We start from the raw sequence: 18,264 nt of genomic DNA, 5'->3' as shown, positions 1-18,264 counted from the left end.
CCTAGTAGCTCTTTTTCTCTTCATCGGAGCTGGGGACACGCTCCGCACGCTGCTCACGCTGGTGTTGCTGGAAGGTGTAGAGAGGCTCCAGCTTAGCATTGCGGTCGAAGAAGATCCAGCGCTTGAAGAAGTAGGGAATCGCCTTGGTGACCTGGTAGTGCGCAAAGCGGGCGGTGGGCAGAGCAAAGACCCAGTCGAGCTCTTCCAGCGTACGTTGCTTGGTCTCGGGGACCCAGAACAGGATCATAACGAAGGCAACGACGTTGAAACCAGCGTAGAGGCCAAAGGCACCAACAACGTGGAGTCTGTCGAGAATGAACGGGAAAGTCATTCCCAAAATGGCGGCCCAGAACAGGCAAGTGGCCACGGCGAAACCCATACCCATCTCACGATGAGAGAGGGGGTAGACCTCGGCAGAGTAGGTAAAGGGTACAGGACCCTCACCAGGCGAGTAGAAGGCGCCGAAAAGGTAGACGAAGAGAGATACCAGAGCAGTGCGAGTTACACCGGGCGCAATCAACGTGCAAAGACCAGCGGCCAACAAAGTCCAAGTCATCTGAGGGAAGGTGAACAGAAGCAGGGATCTTCGGCCAAAGGTGTCAATGGTCCAGAATGCGGGGAAGGCAAAGAGCCAATTGACCATTCCGAAACCGAATGAACCGAGCAGAGCCTGGAAATCGCCCATGTTGGCATCCTTGAAAATAGTTGTCGAGTAGAAGGCAATGATATTGATACCTGCATTCCACAATATTGTCAGATACTGCTCCGTCCACGGAGGGGTGTACGACACGTTATTTTCACTTACCACACATCTGCTGGGCAATCATGACGGTGAAAGCAGCCAAGTTGGCGCGGCGCACGCGAGGAATGGTGAAGAGTTCCATAAAGCGGCTAGCATAGTTGCTTTTGCCCAGGACTTGACTCTCAAGCTGCAGCTGGGCGTGAATAGCGTACATATCACGAGCGCATTGGATGTTGTTATGTCGGAGCTGGATCATGGACTTCCAAGCATCGCGGTAACGACCCTTCTTCATGAGCCAACGGGGAGACTCGGGGCAGAGGTAGATCAAGCAGAGCAAGGGAACGGCGGGGAGGAAAGGAGCGCCTGCGAGTTGAAGGAATTAGCGATCCTGGCTTTCATGTGAAGTCTTCAAGTGATGTAAATATGCATACCGAGCATCAGACGCCAGTTGTACTTGGCGTAGTAGACTGCCAGGTTGAAGGCAGTTCCCAGTGCAATGCCGAACGCCGTCCACATTTGCCATGACATGACCAGGGCACCACGAATCGATGGCGGAGAGTTTTCGGCAGCGTAGATGGGTACGGTCGAGGCCTTCGCGCCCATACCAATTCCCATGAGAAGACGGTTAGCGAGTTGTTGTTGCCAGTTGTGGCTGAAAGCGGAACCGATGAGAGGCCAGATACAGAAGTGAGCCGAGAAGAAGATGACACCGCGACGGCCAAAGTAGTGGTTGAGAGGGTCAGACAGCCAGCAACCGCAGAGAGCGCTGCCAATGTAAGGGCCAGCGTTGACGAGGCCGAGGATGAGACGGTCTCTGGTGCTGCTGGTTGCAATGCCGTATTCCTCAGGGAAGAAAATGTTGGCGCCGTTGGTGCCAGTCTGATCCCATCCTTGAACGGCAGCGCCGATTGAGCAAGTGATGATGGTCAAGTAGAGCTTCTTGGGCAAACGCCACTTGTGGGTGACTTCCTCTCGCAAAGCCGTAATTTCAGCCTCATCGAGGGCTTCACTGCCGGTGAGAGTCTCATAGCCTTCTGGATCTTGAGCTACCAGTGCGCCCTTGCGGAACACGGCAATCTCCTCCTGTAGTCCGTGCTCAGTGCAAAAGGCCTCGACATCGCGCATGAGCTGGTTGTATGGGATTCCCTCGAGAGGATTCTTGATCCTGCATGCATGGTCAGACATGGTTTGGTTCGGCGCGTACAAGTGTAAGACAACTTACTTTGCTTCGATGTTGCGGCTGAGCTCAACTGGGTCGGGCTGGTGAGTGCCACGCTCTTCATGATGTCCAGAGACATCGGCGACCTTTTCGCTAGAGAGTTATCTGTGTTAGTAGAAAGTTCGGAAGGCTGGAATACTGACGAGAAGAGCTTACCCCTCTGGGTGAATCTTATCAGCCATACTGGCGATGGGCGAGTATACTGTATCGTATCTGGTTTTGACTATTGATTGGATCTGTTGACTGTTTTCGACACAATGAGCTTCTGACGTGTGACAACGTCTGAGATGGCTTCACAAATTAATGGAAGCTCGGCGCGCGTACAGGACAAGCCAGAGTGAATGGACAGCATGGCACCGTCGCATGGGCAGCCGTGGATCTTTATAGAGGCGTGAGAGGCAAGACCGACCCCATGGTACCAGACGAAAACAGCCGATGATCCTGTACCAGAAACTCGAGCAGTTGTCTCCTTGGCGTCTCCGCACACACCCCATAAACTTCAGTTCTCTGGAGTTTTGGTTCTACAGGAACGTGAAGGGACTGGTCGAGATCGGCAAGGTAATCAAGTTCCTATACTGCCTTGCCCCACGCGAGGAGGGAGAATCCGCTCGAGTCTAGCCTTTGGACTCGCATTGTTGGTCTGGGCATGGGCTCTCTGGTGCTAAAACCCTGTCGTAGTAGAGCTTGGCGGTTTGTATCCGTAGATGTTGCTTTTTGCTCTGCCTACAGCTTGCGCCGGCGGTGGTTTGTTTTCCACCAGGGGTGAGAGCGCCGACGAATTGACGGGTTTGTACGGAGTACAAGTGGGCTCTCTCCGGGATAACACATTCAAGGGAGACGTAGGAAGGGAATAGTTACTGTCCAGGTGACACATGCGCAGGTCCCTTGTCGGTGTCGCGTATTAGTGCCTCGCAATGTAACGTGCAGAAAGATTTGAGGCATCTGAGTCGTTCATCCAGTCACACGCGTCCCGCAATACTGAGAAGTGATCGTGAGAGCCAAGCGCTTGGCGCATTCATTGACTTTTTGGCCGCCATGGAGCGCCACGCAATCATCCCAGCCGGCCAAGCGCGGGGAAGCAGAGACAGGAGGTAAGGACAAAAGACTTCAAGCTCGATCGTCGAGGCTTCGCGTTGCTTGTTATCCACATAGTCCATCGCCGAGAAAGATATAGGGGACAGGCCGAAAGGCTTGAGTGAGCATGGAGCATCTTGACAAGTCTTGGGATTGGGGCTACGCGCATTTGCTCTGAGCTAAGTTTGAGCTGTGCAGCGCAATGTTGATTTGAGTGGTAAGCGACATCGAGACCGTACTGTCATATTGAAGAAGGCAAAACCAGCCTTTTTCGCGCAAAGAGGCGGGCTGCCTCTGATCCATGTCCGGCATCGTACCCCCGTATCCTGGCTGCCGTGGGATTTTTCCCAGCAAGGCTTGTCCTACGTCATGTCGGGAGAAAAGAGGGAGGGCAGCTTGCAAGCAGTGTGAGAACAGACCCACGTCGATTGAAAGTCGTGATTGGGCTGCTGACCAGGCTTCGAGACCGCCTCCCTCTCATTTGAGAGAACCGTAAAGAGAGATGGCCTTATCGGACCGACACCAGGCGGACTGCCGAGCCCCAAGACGCCTAAATAAGGTGCAGACGTGCGGGCGAGCAAAAATAACGGGAGCGGAGGGTGGCCGGGGGACGGGCGTGGCGGTCGGGGTTCCTTGCGGGGTAGAGTGTTGGAAGATTAAAAGACCGTACAATGGAGATGTGAAGGATTCGATACCCTCTTCGGTCACGTATCGTATTGGACGGAAGCAGTTTTGAATTAGGAACGGGGCCATAGCAGGTGGGCCATGGAAGCGCTAATTTCGAGACTGTATCAGACGGTTGACTGAACTGGCGTACTATGGAAGACTGCTGGCTCCGCGAACGAATAAAAGCCGAGCATGGTAGGCCGTACTTGAGTGATGGACCTCGAGCGGTACGGGATCGGAATGCCTGATTCGGTTCGTAGGCGCCATCCATGAACCCAAGAATGTTGGCCGGCATACGGCAGCGTCCAACCCTGGGCGTCGGGGTTTGGCCCGAGATGTTCGAGGGTAGAACGAGACGCTTCGAATACTGACGAATAATGCCCGTATTCAGATGTATCTAGCTGCTTGCCCACAGCCCGCCACCTACCAACCTCATTGGGATTGTTCGCGTATTACGGACGTACCAAGGCGCTTGTCTGTCTTTGCCTCTGTGATGGCTAGCTACCTCTGCATGTTTCGGGAAAGCAGATCAGCACCAGAGTCATTTTTGCTTCGCAGCGAATTCTCGGTTCTTCATATGGCCGGATGGATCTGAAGCAGGTCGTGTGCTCTGCGCCTTGGGCTCGTGGCATGCCAGAAGATTTTGACGACAGAGGCTGGGCAAGCCGGTGGGTTCAGATAGGGTCCCCAGAAGACGAGACTTCCTGGGTGACGGGTCACAGAATGCCACATCTTATCTGTAGGTTTACGGAGTAACCAACCCAGGCGCCAGGTTGCTCCGTGACATTCGAATCTTGCAAGGGTCTGCTGCTCGTTGATGGTGTACGCAATAACCACTCGTTCGTGGGCTTCGCGTCCTTTACGCCAAATAATTTATGCTCGATTTGCTGTCACATATTCATGTCTCTTCTATCTCCCGAGCCTCGCAACATCTTGGGCGCGAACGGTATCTGTACTCTGGGACAATAGTTCCGGGGTGGTATCTGAAAGGTCGGTGGCAGGACCTGGGTTTGCCAGGATCCAGTGACTAAGACGGACGTTCAGACTTGACTCGGGTTGATTATTTAGTGGCTCGACTGGGGGGTTTCTTGGCCCATTGTTCAAGTACCAGTGGACAAACACAGGTCCAGTAATTCCCCCTGGGGATTCTGTGGGTTGGCGGCCAAGATCGGGGAAGAAAGCACTGACGTTGGAGAAGCAGAAAGGACCTGTGGTGGAGTTGCTGTAACGTAGTGTGAGGCTCTGAGCAAATCAGTAATCAGTCGCATGTTGGGATGTTGGACTGAGCCCATCCAGGTGGATGCTCGTTCTCTGCGGGATGGCATCCATCGATGCCCCTCGGTGTTGGCCAAGACAGTGGAGGCAGGCCACGAAGGCGATGGATTGTCGGACACTGTCCGCGGCCTTCATCACGACCAGGCCAGCTAATGTGGAACGAAACTTTAGGCGTAGCTCTTGTGGGCTTTTTGGGCATCATCTGATGGCTGATGTCGCGAATGTTATTGCGGTGAAATGGCAAGTCTTGGCCTGTTGTTCTTGATGAAGGGGGCAGTGCAATAACAACAGCAGCTAGATAGGTGTTGGTTCTGGAAATTGACAAATGTCGTTGCTTCGCCGTGCCGGTCTCTGCCCTGTTTGGCTAGCCGGATATCTGAGTCTCTTGGTTGTGCAAGTTGGCGGGGGGTGGCTTCGGGAGGATTTACTCGCCTGAAGCGACGCAACCCTCTCGCTGGAGCAAAAGAGAAATAGACGCTAGACAGACAGTCCTTTGTTGTATGTACTCTGTACGTCACGCAGACACCCCGGTCGAGGGGGGGAGAACTGGAAGTTTGGAGAAACGAGGTTTTGAGGTTCAGGGGAGGCGATCCTTGGTGTGGTGATAGAAGCCCGTACTGGTTTACTGCAGTTGGTCTTGATTGGTCTAGCTGCGAAGAGGATGCAGGCCGCAGTTGAAACAGTACAGTGACGGCTTCTTCATGTGCAAAGCAGACTGATGGTCGTGGTCAGCAGGGGAGGGGTCGGCCAGCCCGAGTTCTTGGTCGAAAACTGAATGCCATCTGAAGGGATTCGATGTTTGTAAGAATCATTCGACCTAGACAAGACAACCCGGTGCAAGCGTTGCTTGGGGTGTTTATATCTAGATCCTTGAGCATTCAGCGTCGCATGACCCATGAAACGTCAATGGTGGTTCATGTGCATTGAAGTTTGGAGGGGCAAGCTGCATCGTCGTTGCTTTTTGGTTGAGCCGCCTCGGCGAAGGGGTTCCAGTGAAGGGGTTCAGGTTCCAGTGCCACGAGGGAAGCCAAAAAGGGATTAACGAGGACAATCGCGAACGGGTTGTGGATGCGGGCACTAGACATCCATGAACATGACATGTGAACAGGTGGAGGGCGGGTTGGAGTCTTGGAGAAGCTCGAAGTTGTTGTACGTCAGAAGTTTGCATTGGAGTTGGGGAAACAAATGGAACAAACGGCCTGAGGTATTGCGGTGATATCGTGAACCTAAGGTACCGACCGTCTCGCGCCTTCTTCTCCCGAGCTTCGTTGGCTTAGGTAAGGTAGGGTTACTAAGCGTTAACCTTACCCATGTATGTACTCAAGTCCGTACTCTTGCTGCCAGCTGCCAGAAAGAGGTCTCAGGTTTCTGCCAGTGTCGGGCAACATCGGCTTACCTTACATAATGTGCCGCGGAAAGTGGAGCCATCCGAGCACCGTGTGATTACGTAACGCAAGTCTCGAGATTGCACTGTTGCTCTCGTCCGCCGTGGTGGGAAAGGCGTCGAGCTTTTAAGAAATTCGACCCCATTCAGGGCCCGTTGGCGCAAACCAGCTTCCTCATCCGACGCGTCCGAGAGCTCTGATTCGTCACTAAGGTGCCTTACAGCTATCGTTGTCCCGCTTCTCAGCACCTCACCTCATATCATCTTGAGGTACTTTTGCGCCTAAACTCGGCTTACAGTGCTGCTGACTGCTCAGTGCCCCTCCTTCGTCTGAATTCCAGAGTTCCTGACCCCTCCACAAAGGCAGAATCGTCGGGTGTGACGGCCGGCTGGACTCCCTTCATGTTGACCAGAACATCTACTCGGTCAGCACGCAACATTCTTGCTCACCGATCCAACTTTGTACCACCAACACTACCACCACCACCGCCGCCACCACAAGCAGCAAGGAGCCTCATCGGTCAACTCCGATTCCAACAGCTATCAACCGCCGCAGCACCCAGACGCCTTGGCAGATCACGGCAAGCTTCCCCGTCGCATCGCAAAGCAGCTCCCTTCCAGACCTCACCAAGGCGGCTCTTCTCCGCCACACCCACCGCCACCATGGCTCAAGACTATGAGACGGTGCTCAAGGGCAAGTACCCCGCCAAGGAGCATGCCCTCCGTGTCGCCGACTATGTCAAGTCCAAGGTCCCAAACGCCTCTGGTGTTCTCTATGTCGAGGGTCGCATGACCAAGATGCTCGAGGACAATGACGAGCCCGAGCCCTTCAGGTATCGTCTCTAGCGTCTATCTTAACCTTTGGCCCATCGCTACCTACCTTATCTGTTCAATTATGCCTGACACCCATCGCAAAGACAGCGCCGCTACTTCTACTACCTGACCGGCTGCCCTCTCGCCGACTGCCACTACGTTTTCGATCTTGCGACAAACAAGTCGACTCTCTTCATCCCCCCTATCGATCCCGATAGCGTCATCTGGTCTGGTCTGCCCGTCAGCGCCGCCGAGGCCAAGGAACTGTACGATATCGACGATGTGAAGTACACCACAGACGTTAATGCCGAGCTTGCACGGCTGGGCAAGGGCTCCAAAAACACCGTCTTTGCCATCCAAGACCAGGTTCTCGACAACATCACTTTCCTCGAGTTCGACGACAAGAACTTTAGCGTTCTCAAGGATGCCATTGAGCGCTGCCGTGTGGTCAAGGACGACTACGAGGTTGCCCTCACCAGAAAGGCCAACCATGTCTCGACAATTGGTCACCATGCCGTCGTCAAGGCTGTCAAGAATGCCAAGAACGAGAGGGAACTGGAGGCATTGTTCCTGCAGCACAGCGTCGCGAATGGTGCCAAAAACCAGGCTTACCACGGCATCTTTGCCGGAGGTCGCGCAGCTGCCACTCTGCACTATGTCGCCAACGATGCGCCTCTGGAAGGAAAGCTGAACCTTCTTCTTGATGCTGGCACGGAATGGAACTGCTACGCATCTGACATTGTGAGTCAAGTGTCTAGCATCACAGTGCCTCTATAAACGCGCAACTAATATTGACTAGACCCGCACATTCCCCATTTCCGGCAAGTTCAGTAAGGAGTCTCGTCAAATCTACGACACCGTATTGAAGATGCAGCTCGAGACAACTGCTGCATTGAAGGAGGGCGTCGTCTGGGATGACATTCATCTGCTGGCGCACAAGATTGCCATCGATGGCCTCCACGCTATCGGCATTCTCAAGGGAGACAAGGACGAGATCCTCAAGAGCAGGACAAGTGTCGCTTTCTTCCCCCACGGCCTCGGCCATTACCTGGGCATGGACACCCACGACGTCGGTGGCAACCCCAACTACGCCGATACAGACCCCATGTTCCGGTACCTACGTGTCAGAGGCCAGATCCCTGCCGGCAGCATCGTGACTGTCGAGCCGGGTATCTACTTCTGCAGCTTCATCATTGAGCCGTACCTCAAGGACCCCGTTCACTCCAAGTTCATTGACCAAGCCGTCCTGGACAAGTACTGGGATGTCGGTGGTGTGAGGTGAGTTAGGCCCTGATTCCGGTGCTCTCAGCTGTATAGGTGTGCTAATTTGTTTGCAGAATCGAGGACAACATCCTCATCACCAAGGACGGCAGTGAGAACCTGACGCCCACCATCAAGGACCCTGATGAATTGGAGAAGATTATCCAGGCGAGCTAAAGGGGCGTCATGAACGACCCGGCCGTAGAAAATAAAGGACCAAATAACAACCCCACCGTGATGCCTCGGCCAAAACGTGCTGGTTGGTTTCCACGTAGACGCACGTGCTTGTTCATGCCCCTTCAGTTAGGGCTAAGAGGCTGAAGCCAATATCGTCTCCTCCTTGCTGAATGAAGTTCCTGACAAGGTCTACGGATTTTGGTCCGAGATCCACCTTTTCCTCTTCGTCTGGGATCCCTCTATCCACCGGGCCTTTACGATCTCCGTCCAGCTCGTAGAGGTGGCCAGTGTCTGGTGATTTGACGAAGCAGATATAGTGGAAGTAGACTTCGTCCTCTGCACTTTGCGGTGCCGCCGTGTCGCCCTTTGTCGCGATAGCAGCGTACGCATCCTCGAGTTCTGTTGAGCTTTCTAGCACCATGGCGGCCTGGGCTGGGTCCATGGGCGCTGTGATGGACAGGAGGTTGTCTAACAACGATCCCGGCGCTGAATCTTGTCAGTCTTTTTGGGGGCTTTTGGTTAGGGGTCGAGAGGAAAGTCATGGCAACTCACTCAGAAAGTCTTTGGCCCGGCCGTTTGCCAAAGCATGCAAAACAGCATACAAACCACAGGCATTATTGATAGTCTGCTTAAACCACACCGCATCCTCGTCCTCCTCATCGTGTTCCACCATCCAGTCCTTTGCGCCGGCGTCCTCGGCCGTCAGCCGCGCTTCGTAGGTTGGCGTTGTAGGGAAGACGAGAACGAGGGCGAGGATCTTGGGTGGGAGGAAGGCCGGATCGTCGAGGGCGAAGACGTCTTGGAAGTGGAGGTCAGGTGAGGCACCAAGGGCGGCGATGAGTTCATTGAAGACTTGGGGGTTGGATTCGAGGGGGATGAAGGCTTTGTTGTAGGTTTGGGGCATTTTGAGAGTGAGGGCGTGGAGGGATGAGTGGTTTGGGCAGGTTTGGGTTGTTGTGAAGAGGCTTGAGATTAGTATCAGTGGTGGGATGATGATCATTAAAATGGATGAGATTGAATCATGGATTGTTCACCTTTTTACAATTGATACTCTGATCGATCCGAAAAGTTGAGATGAAGTGAGTACCAACCAGATATTTGAGATGAGGGAGAGGATGAGAGACAGGGGTGTAATTGAGATGAGGTTTCGCTTCTACAGGTACCCGCACGGGTTACCAAGCTAGCGGTGGTGGCTGACTGAGCGCTGGAAATCGCTGACTTGGGGCTCGCATATCCCGCCACATCTCATTTGTCATCTCATCCTCATCCTCATGTCATGAATGGGGGATTGTTGGTATTGCGGACATGCGTGAGGCTTGCGACATCACCGAAAAGCATTCAGCAACAAACACGAAACTCACCAGTGGGTGTAAGTCTCTATATAGGGGCTTACCCACATGTTGGAAGCCAAGCTTTTGCGGTTCCAGTTTTCTCATCTGAATCTTCATGAATCCCGCCAGTGACTCGACCTTACCATTATGCTGCAGCTATGGTGCCTTGCACAAGTTTCAGGTTCACGGCCTCATGTCTCCCTGTATAAAGAGCAACAAATAGTAGAAAGATGCCTTACGGACTTGAGGTAAGCACTCAAGCACCTAAGCAGTACCTCACCCGGAACCAAAGGCCGGCGGCCGCCGTCGGCTCGGAGCGGCCCCATTCTCAATGGGCCCCCCCGCATGGCCGATAAGATAGCGCTTGAAAGATGGAGGGGTCGTGAGGGGTCCTGCCGGTCACTGACCCAGCCATGAGACGAGTCTGCCACTCCATCTCAATGCCGCAGTGAGCAAGTATTTTCACGCTATCTTTGAGTCCCTCACAACTTGCCTCTTGAAGGTAGCTCAAATCGATGTTCAATGTGTGGTAAGGGTACAAAAGGTGGGGGAGCTTCCCCGCCGTGAGGGGACCTGAGGGGCCGGAGGGCCGCCCGTTCACGAGCTGTTTCCCGCCGGCTGGGCACTCCGTCTCAACGTCAACCTCTTCACAAACATCCGTCTCATCGACTTTTCACATTTTATTTTTCCTAGATCGTAGAGCTTTTTAGAAATCCCACAACCACCTCTGCCAAAGACCACACAGACCACGGTCACTATCGTGACCTCACAAACCACCACGATGGCGCGCTTCCGCGTCCCCTTCGCCAACCTCCCCATCCCGCCAGCCCTCCGCGTCCTCCCGGCGCCGACCATCCGCATCATCACTCTCCTCGTCACAATCAACATTATAATATGGATCGTTACCGGCATCATCCTACACTTCCACCCTTCCCTCATCTCCCCAGCAGCCCTCTCCTACGTCCTCGGCCTCCGCCACGCCCTCGACGCGGACCACATCTCCGCCATTGACCTCATGACCCGCCGCCTCATCGCCTCAGGCCAGCGTCCCGTGACGGTGGGAACCTTCTTCTCTCTAGGCCACAGCACTATCGTCGTCGTCACCTGCGTCGTCGTAGCTGCCACGAGCGGCGCGCTGCGGGACCGCTTCGACGGCTTCACGCGCGTGGGGAATATCATCGGCACGAGCGTCAGCGCGGCATTCTTGCTGCTTCTTTGTGCCGGGAATGGGTGGGTGCTGTATAAACTCATCCGGAGGCTGAAGGCCGTGCTGGAGGAGGAGAGACGACGCGGGTTGGAGGGGTACACGCCTACCGAGGAGGACGAGGGCGATGCGGCGACAGATCTCAAGTTGGAGGGCGAGGGGTTCCTGGCGAATGTGTTTAGAAAGGTTTTCCGTGTCGTTGACCGGCCTTGGAAGATGTTTCCTTTGGGGATTCTATTTGGTTTGGGTTTTGATACGAGTTCCGAGATTGCTATTCTCGGGTTGTCGAGTGTGCATGGTGCGCAGGGGACGAGCATCTGGCTCATTCTCATCTTTCCCGTTCTTTTCACAGGCGAGTTTGCATGTCATATTTCAAGTACATTGACTGACTCGTGATAGCCGGCATGTGCATGCTTGACACAACGGACGGCGCCCTCATGATGGCCCTCTACACCTCAAAGGCCTTCTCGCGCGACCGCGTCGCCATCCTCTACTACTCCATCGTCCTCACAGGCATCACGGTCTTCGTCTCGGCCTTTATCGGAATCATCCAGGTACTGTCTCTCATCGCCAACGTCGCCGAGCCCGAAGGTAGTTTCTGGGATGGCGTCGATGCGATCGGAGAGCACTTTGACATCATTGGCGGCAGCATCTGCGGCCTCTTTGTCGTTGTCGGGCTCGGTTCGGTAGTGGTGTATCGACCCTGGAGGAAGAGTATCGATAAGAAGAATCAGGAGAGAGCTGTGCTCGTGTCTGAAGAGGAGAGAGGATTGGGGACGGGCGAAGGGCCGAGTTACGGTGCCGTCGAGCCCGGCGAGCCTATCTTGAAGAAGGGCGCTATGACAACTGAGAGTGATGTGCAACAGTAGACATTTCGATTCTACTGATTTTATCCGCCATGGCGTGGGGAATTTATTGAACTGCAGATGACTTCACGCATGTCAAGAGTCACTATAAAAGGTCAAGTATCATGGATGGGTCATTGCGCGGCATGACAATATAAGGTACCTACCTTATACACACTAATTCATACAGGCGGCTCCGTATCGCCGATATGCCCGTCTAAACGACATGTACTTCGTTTCTGTCCGTTTCTCTCATATACGTCCATGATGCTCATTACTCCTCTGTATTGCGGTTGCGCCTGGCTCGAGCCGCCCAAGCCGCCCGTCTGAAGCTACCCAGAAGCTTTGCCCAAGAAGCCGCGAAATCTCTTCAATCTAGTTTCGTGCTTGTGAGGCGGGCGCTGTTGGTGGGACTGGTGACTGCGATTACTGATGTTGCTGCTGTTGGAAATTGCAGACCTGAGGTCTTGGGGAGTCTCAGACTGACACCTGCCCATGGCAATCACCAAGGAGTCCGCGCCTCCGACATAATTCCCTCAGACTGACCGCCTTGTACCCCTCCAGGTAATCCGCAAGTCGTGTCGTAGCTGAAGCCAACATCCGCTCCGTCGAGAGATGGTGCCTCTCTTCCAGCCAAAGCAGGTAACAGGGCCTCTTCTCAATCTTCATCTCGAGGCCTGCCCAAAGACGCCGCGCCATCTCCACCTCATCCTCGTACCTCTTCTGTACCAAATTTGCCTTCTCTTCTGCCCCACAAGGCACGCCCATCTCGTTACGCCAGACGCCTGCTCGTTCAGCCGCTTGAAGAAGGCCGTTCTGGGTACCCGGTGGGGGAAGCGGCTCGCTAGTGGCGACAAGCTCGTTGATCGGCTTCTTGAGGGGCTCCCGGGCCTCTTGGTCTTCTGCAAGCGCTTTTTGAAGCCGGATACTCGGACCACGATCCAACGATGGAGCTCGAGCTGATGTGTTGACGGGGCTGACGTCCCCAGACTCAACTGGCGTATTATGGGGAGGAATCAAGGCCTCTTTGCAGGAGTCCTCATCCCGTCTCGACCAGTCATCGAGTCTACTGAACCATTGCGAGGAGGATTCAGCTGTTTGCTCAGAAAGCTCTCTGTTTGAGCTGCCGGGTACGTCGGCCTGGGGCACAAAATTCTCGTGCAGTATCCTGCTCGCCTGGTTGTGTTCGTAGTCCGAGTTGAACAACAGGCTGGCCAAGGGCGGAACAACGTATGTTCCCTTGGGAGCACTGGAATACCCAAGGATGGCTGGCTGAATTATAGGACCTGGATCGTAGACTTCTTCGCTAGCCAAGAAGTCGTTTGTATCTAAGGCGTTCGGATGGAGAATACCCATTTCTTTAGCTATGGTCTCCAGGTCTTCCACGAAGCTAGTTCCAGGATTCCCATTAAGGTGGACTGGTTCCGGCTGGACGATGTCTTGCTGGTTGTAAGCCACCTGAAGAGGAGTGACAGATCTCTGCTGCTCCTCTATATGGTGCTTTCGTCTCTCGAGAGTGCTAAGTTTGATGTGTGCTAAAACCGCACGTCGCCAGATCGGACGACTGGGTTTGCGCTCAGCTTCCCCGTTGGTTGACATTGTGTAATAGATAGAGAGAAGGGTAAGATTGTATGGGTGTAAGAGTTCGATTCAGGGAAATTGAGTGTGGTGAAGCGGTTGTGTACTCAAAACTGAAAAGTCTTTGGCAAGAGAGAATGGGTTGCAGGATCGAGGGAGAGGCTGTGCTTTCTTCTCCTAGAGAGGATGAGAGATGGGATGTTATGAGATCTCCGGAACCCATCTCCGATCACGATAACACAGACCCATCTCCGATCGTTACGAGATGTATACCTTTAACTTCAGAGTTCCGTCAAAAGACAGCTGTCTGGTCGTGGACTTGGTGGTCGTACAATTAGGATAAGAGCTATCTACGATGACTAGAATAATCACACCCTCGAGCATCATAAACTCTTCTTATAGACTGCCCATAGAGGGAGATGAGCTCGTTCAAAGATAGAAAATTGGAGCGTTTGAGAGACCAGAGTGTTGCAGTTTGGCGTTTCTAGATGGCCAGGCTCTGGCCTCAGAGCTGGGGTCCATGAGATGAGGCACCAGAATCAACCGCCATGAGATTGAACTTTGATACCAGACTGCCGGAGATAGGCAATTTGAATGTAAAGTTAGCGTCACCAAATAACCAAGACTGTAGCTGCATCGAGTCTATAGACCATAAAAACCTTCGCTCGAAGCCCTTTGTGCGCCGGTTGAACAAGACACGAGTTTCCCGATAACAAGTAGACGACCCTCCAGGTAAGTGTGAACTACAGCAGATGCCATGGCATGAGTAATTGGCTCTCAAAACGATGCGGAGCATTGCCAGCAAAACCGGCTCCGGCGCACCAATTTGGACCTGTATGGAACATACTTTTGCGGAACGCTCAGCCTTATACCTTGATGAGCGGCTTAACGCCGACAAAGCCTGGCATCGATAACGGCAAGAAACTTGAGAATAAACCTGAGGACAGTGAAAATGGTACTTTGGAATTGGTTCACGATTCGATTGATTAGGGGTTAAGTCTAGTAGTAATTGGTTATATATGCCTACAGTGCTTCAGGTAATGGTAAGTGACCATGGCAAGTCTACTTGACAAACTAGATCGAGGAACTCTTCACTGAAGAGCTTGATTAACCTGGTTTGACGGCTTCAAGTATATTGGGTGTCTCGCTACCAAGCATTTGCAGCAGTGGCTGCCTTCACTGGTAATTACTTCTCTGCACTCCATCACAAAGTACCTACTAAAAGACAGCGACAGCTGCGCCAACGAAAGTTGGTAACCATAGTTCCTCTGTACTACATGGAATTCTTATTGCGCGGATGCGCGAAGTACAATCCAATCCACTTGGCCAAGGAGGTGAATATAAGCTGGATGTTCCGGTTCAGATCTCTGCGACCCCATTATTGGAAGTGGGGGCATGCTTGAAACATAGTAGCGAACAACTATCGCACAAAGTCCATTTCAGCAACTAAATGATGGGGAGGCGGACGCAGGTCAGAAACACCCGTGCAGAAGACGTGCTTGGATGGCATGATGGGAGGCGGGAACGTGGGAACGCCAGAAGAGCATGGAACTGCGGGATCGGAGGAAACGGTGAAGTCGGTGAGGCAACGGATGTCGTCCGACAAGGGGCACTCGGTCCAGACCTTGACCCAAAGCGGCAAGTTCCCGAAGCCGGCGAGTCGGTGTGCAAGTACATGCCTCTAATGCTCTGAGGAATACCTAGGTAATGCGACGGATTTTGGCGTCAAGTTCGGTACGACGCTACCACGGTATGCGAAAGCCGTTACTAAATCAACCCTTTTCCTTTTCCTCGGTGTCTCAACGTATTCGGAACGGCTATTCCGTAGCACGGCCTGGGTCTTGTTGCCACTGGCGTGTTTCCGGTGCTTTGGACGATCAGGGTCCATCCACACCGACTCAGGGTCCTCAGCCAAAAGTGGCTGGCACTGGGGTGGGTGGGTGTGATTAGTTCCTCGGTCCCCTTTTTCCTCTCTGTCTTTGGTTGCATTTTCTGCCTTCCGTTTTCCCGTCCATGCTCCTGGCCAGAGTAACACGAATCAGTCTGGGTCCTTCGTGGTCTCATCTGATGTCGTTGGCCGCTGTGTCGGTCCCTGTGCCTTGAGTACCTCTACCCGAGATAGGGAATCGCCTTACCAATGGCCTAGCGGCACGGTGCGTTGTTCGCGCAATAATGAGGCCCCCTTAGGCTGCTGGAGAGGGGCACGATAGGGAGGTCAGGCGCATGCTCTCGCGAGAAACATTGACAGGCTAACCAGCGTCGAGTCTTATGTATGGTCGCCCTCAATTATACGTTGGTGGTGACTGCGATAGACGAGCTGTCAATATTGCCGAAGTGCATACTATCTGTAGTCTGTAGCCATGCAGTGTATTGCTTTGGGCCAGGACGGGACGGGATACCGGAGCCGGCATTGGGTTTGCGCCAACATCGGCTCGGACGCATGCGGTGTCTCCCGGTTTGCGCACCAGGCGAATGGCAAGAAGCCATGTCAAACAAGGCGGACGATATGTTACTGAGGCCGTGAATCTTGTTGAAGCTTGGACGAGAGAGCACCACGCACCACGCAGTGCTGCAAAGCGGCACACTGTGACCGTCGACATACTTGAATCTGGTCGGATGCTGCTTGTGACAAGTGATATGAGGCGCGATGGGGCAGATTTAGTGGAGGAACATGGCCCTTGCCACCTCCTGCATTGCGCATCTGTATCCGTACATAGAATGTCACAGTGCTCAGGCCAGCAACATGCTATGCCGTTGTTGGGGTCTCGTACAGGAGGCTGGAAATGCTGCTGCATGGACCTCAGCCATGGCACAGATTGAGATGGGTATCGCACCTCGTCGTCGCCTCGATATCCCCGGATTCCATTATCAATCCTCCTCGCGCTTCGTGCATGTGTGACTTGTCGCTTTCCCCTGCACCGCCGCAAGCCAGTGGAGGAACCCAGCAACAGCGTTCACTAGTGGCAATGTGGGCCTAGAGCGGATGTGGTAGGAGGGCGCGGTGTTCGGGGGCGGGCTGGAGGTACTCCGTACAGTATCTTGGGTTATCGTGCTGTGATGATCTATCTTTATCCGTCCAAAGTCGGGGTAGGAATCGCCAGGGTCTATTCCGTAGCTCTTGAATGTTTCGAGGCAACTTGATAAGAGGGAAATGTTCGTTGATCCCTATGGAGTCGGGAGTCGAGTATCCCCATGCGTGAGTTGAAATGGAAAAAGCTCAAAGTGTATCTGATCAATTGCGGGATGATTAAGGGTCTGGCAAGCGTCGATTGCTGCAACGTCGTCCAGAAATGGTATACGAGAGTGTGCCAGCCCACAGAAATTCCGTTCGGGGCGAGTTTGTAGGGTTGCTTGCGTACGGCTGAAGCCGAGCCTCCCTGCGGTTGTCACACATCGCGGGGTCATCAAGAGGCAGCCTGATCGGAAACCACCATAGTCAACGGTGGTCTGGCTGTGCTGAGAGATTGGCCTGCTTCTTCACCAGGTCAAGCAATGTCGTTGCCTAAGCCGTCCATCAGGGTTTATATCGCGCCGACCAATGAATCTCGTGAACCATGAAGTGAGTTTGACGATGGAACACAATGCCAGGCAGTCGTGAGGCAGTCAGCCTGGGCATTTGCCCCCAATGGCACGCTGGGAATGCCCTCATGCTGAAGTATTGAGATTGTTGATCGAGTGTGAATCAAGAATTGATTGCCACCGTGGAGCTTGAACCCTGGCTGAATTCGGGGGGTACTAAGGTAGGCCGGCCGTGCGAATAGTGTACCTACAACATTGCCCCAAATTCCAACGGCAAGGTCGGATGGGGGATAGCAACCGGAGCGGATCTTGGTTGGCGGTGTTGGTGGTAATAGTAGGTATCCGCAAGCTCGCCCACCTCGTCCGACGAACACAAACACAAAGCGTAAAAGACAAACGGGACCAAGCCTGTCAGACGCGGCTGATGATGGGCGCGCGGGATGTCTATCCGTAGAAGCTCTTGCATATCTGTACCAATGCCTGCCGGGTAGATGTGTGACACAACCCAGGGGTGGTGTTGTTGAAGAAGAAGAAGGTTAGTGACCGAATGTCGGAAGCATAATGCAGTGTGGCCTCTTGCCTCAAATGGATGGAAATAAATCAAAGCAGATGACGAAAGATGGAGGGTGGGTGGGTTGGTGATTGACAATGGAAGTTCTGAATTGCCTCACGGAGGAAAAGGATCGGACAGAAGAGCGAGGAAGGAACAAAAGGCAGGAGCTTGAGGAGGTTCGCGCATGCCGAAAATCAAAGGAGCGCCAACGGTGCCTCGTCCATCTTGGGCCAATTTGAGACGATTAGGAACCTTATCCGCCTCGCCTGGGCGGCCTTATCGGTATCAGCAGCAGACCTGAAGCCAATCAGAGCTGTTGCATAGCTACCTTAGGCGTCGTCAAGACCCTGAAGCGGCACCAACTAAATTCTTATCGCAGGGTGCTGAAGGCTCCCGACCACGCACCCACGGCGCTAACGACTCTGCAGTGTCCCCTGGAGTGCAGTGCATGACACGATTGGGGGTCCAACGCAAGATACGTACCTGCTCCATGTGCCTCTCACCCCACACAAGCTGTACCGATACCTCCACCCTCCACCCTCCACGACTCCCGTTCTCCCCGATTCTCCCATCCCTCCAACTTCCCTCCTCAACCACAGCCGTGCGCGCCGTTCTTTGTCTCCG

At 53.7% G+C, this 18,264-nt stretch overlaps 7 protein-coding genes across 7 annotated transcripts; 2 read left to right on the top strand and 5 right to left on the bottom strand.

Annotated features, from left to right (window-relative positions):
* Nucleotide 1: 1 nt before the first annotated feature.
* On the bottom strand, nt 2–2,143 carry CLUP02_04669 (uncharacterized protein; the record flags this gene model as incomplete). The annotated part of the gene is made up of 5 exons (XM_049283680.1): nt 2–735; nt 806–1,105; nt 1,174–1,907; nt 1,965–2,054; nt 2,118–2,143. The coding sequence occupies 5 exons, from the start codon at nt 2,141–2,143 to the stop codon at nt 2–4; spliced, it is 1,884 nt and encodes a 627-aa protein (XP_049140823.1).
* A 2,131-nt stretch (nt 2,144–4,274) lies between these two features.
* On the bottom strand, nt 4,275–6,144 carry CLUP02_04668 (uncharacterized protein; the record flags this gene model as incomplete). The annotated part of the gene is made up of 7 exons (XM_049283679.1): nt 4,275–4,405; nt 4,459–4,588; nt 4,647–4,923; nt 4,985–5,340; nt 5,490–5,601; nt 5,663–5,758; nt 5,870–6,144. The coding sequence occupies 7 exons, from the start codon at nt 6,142–6,144 to the stop codon at nt 4,275–4,277; spliced, it is 1,377 nt and encodes a 458-aa protein (XP_049140822.1).
* A 236-nt stretch (nt 6,145–6,380) lies between these two features.
* Nucleotides 6,381–8,610, top strand: CLUP02_04667 (metallopeptidase family M24; the record flags this gene model as incomplete). Its single annotated transcript, XM_049283678.1, has 5 exons — nt 6,381–6,415; nt 6,585–7,193; nt 7,278–7,914; nt 7,973–8,451; nt 8,511–8,610. 5 exons carry the CDS (start codon nt 6,381–6,383, stop codon nt 8,608–8,610), a joined length of 1,860 nt encoding a protein of 619 aa, XP_049140821.1.
* A 112-nt stretch (nt 8,611–8,722) lies between these two features.
* CLUP02_04666 (ubiquitin carboxyl-terminal hydrolase, family 1) lies at nt 8,723–9,514 on the bottom strand (the record flags this gene model as incomplete). Its single annotated transcript, XM_049283677.1, has 2 exons — nt 8,723–9,078; nt 9,163–9,514. 2 exons carry the CDS (start codon nt 9,512–9,514, stop codon nt 8,723–8,725), a joined length of 708 nt encoding a protein of 235 aa, XP_049140820.1.
* Nucleotides 9,515–10,722: 1,208 nt separating this feature from the next.
* Nucleotides 10,723–12,014, top strand: CLUP02_04665 (Ni2+-Co2+ transporter transition metal uptake transporter; the record flags this gene model as incomplete). Its single annotated transcript, XM_049283676.1, has 2 exons — nt 10,723–11,443; nt 11,545–12,014. The coding sequence occupies 2 exons, from the start codon at nt 10,723–10,725 to the stop codon at nt 12,012–12,014; spliced, it is 1,191 nt and encodes a 396-aa protein (XP_049140819.1).
* Nucleotides 12,015–12,467: 453 nt separating this feature from the next.
* Nucleotides 12,468–13,589, bottom strand: CLUP02_04664 (uncharacterized protein; the record flags this gene model as incomplete). Its single annotated transcript, XM_049283675.1, has 1 exon — nt 12,468–13,589. The coding sequence occupies one exon, from the start codon at nt 13,587–13,589 to the stop codon at nt 12,468–12,470; it is 1,122 nt and encodes a 373-aa protein (XP_049140818.1).
* A 51-nt stretch (nt 13,590–13,640) lies between these two features.
* CLUP02_04663 (uncharacterized protein) lies at nt 13,641–17,647 on the bottom strand (the record flags this gene model as incomplete). Its single annotated transcript, XM_049283674.1, has 19 exons — nt 13,641–13,745; nt 13,842–13,875; nt 13,943–14,052; nt 14,113–14,414; nt 14,465–14,526; nt 14,664–14,715; nt 14,814–14,841; nt 14,998–15,249; nt 15,420–15,648; nt 15,704–15,759; nt 15,861–16,104; nt 16,160–16,269; nt 16,340–16,451; nt 16,510–16,733; nt 16,848–16,945; nt 17,010–17,070; nt 17,147–17,395; nt 17,446–17,567; nt 17,632–17,647. 19 exons carry the CDS (start codon nt 17,645–17,647, stop codon nt 13,641–13,643), a joined length of 2,466 nt encoding a protein of 821 aa, XP_049140817.1.
* Nucleotides 17,648–18,264: the final 617 nt, after the last annotated feature.

The sequence above is a fragment of the Colletotrichum lupini genome, chromosome 2 (genome assembly GCF_023278565.1).
Source record: "Colletotrichum lupini chromosome 2, complete sequence".
NCBI classification, from domain to species: Eukaryota; Fungi; Ascomycota; class Sordariomycetes; order Glomerellales; family Glomerellaceae; genus Colletotrichum; species Colletotrichum lupini.
The sequence above is the reverse complement of the archived record's forward strand: the minus strand, read 5'-3'. Positions and strand labels throughout refer to the sequence as shown.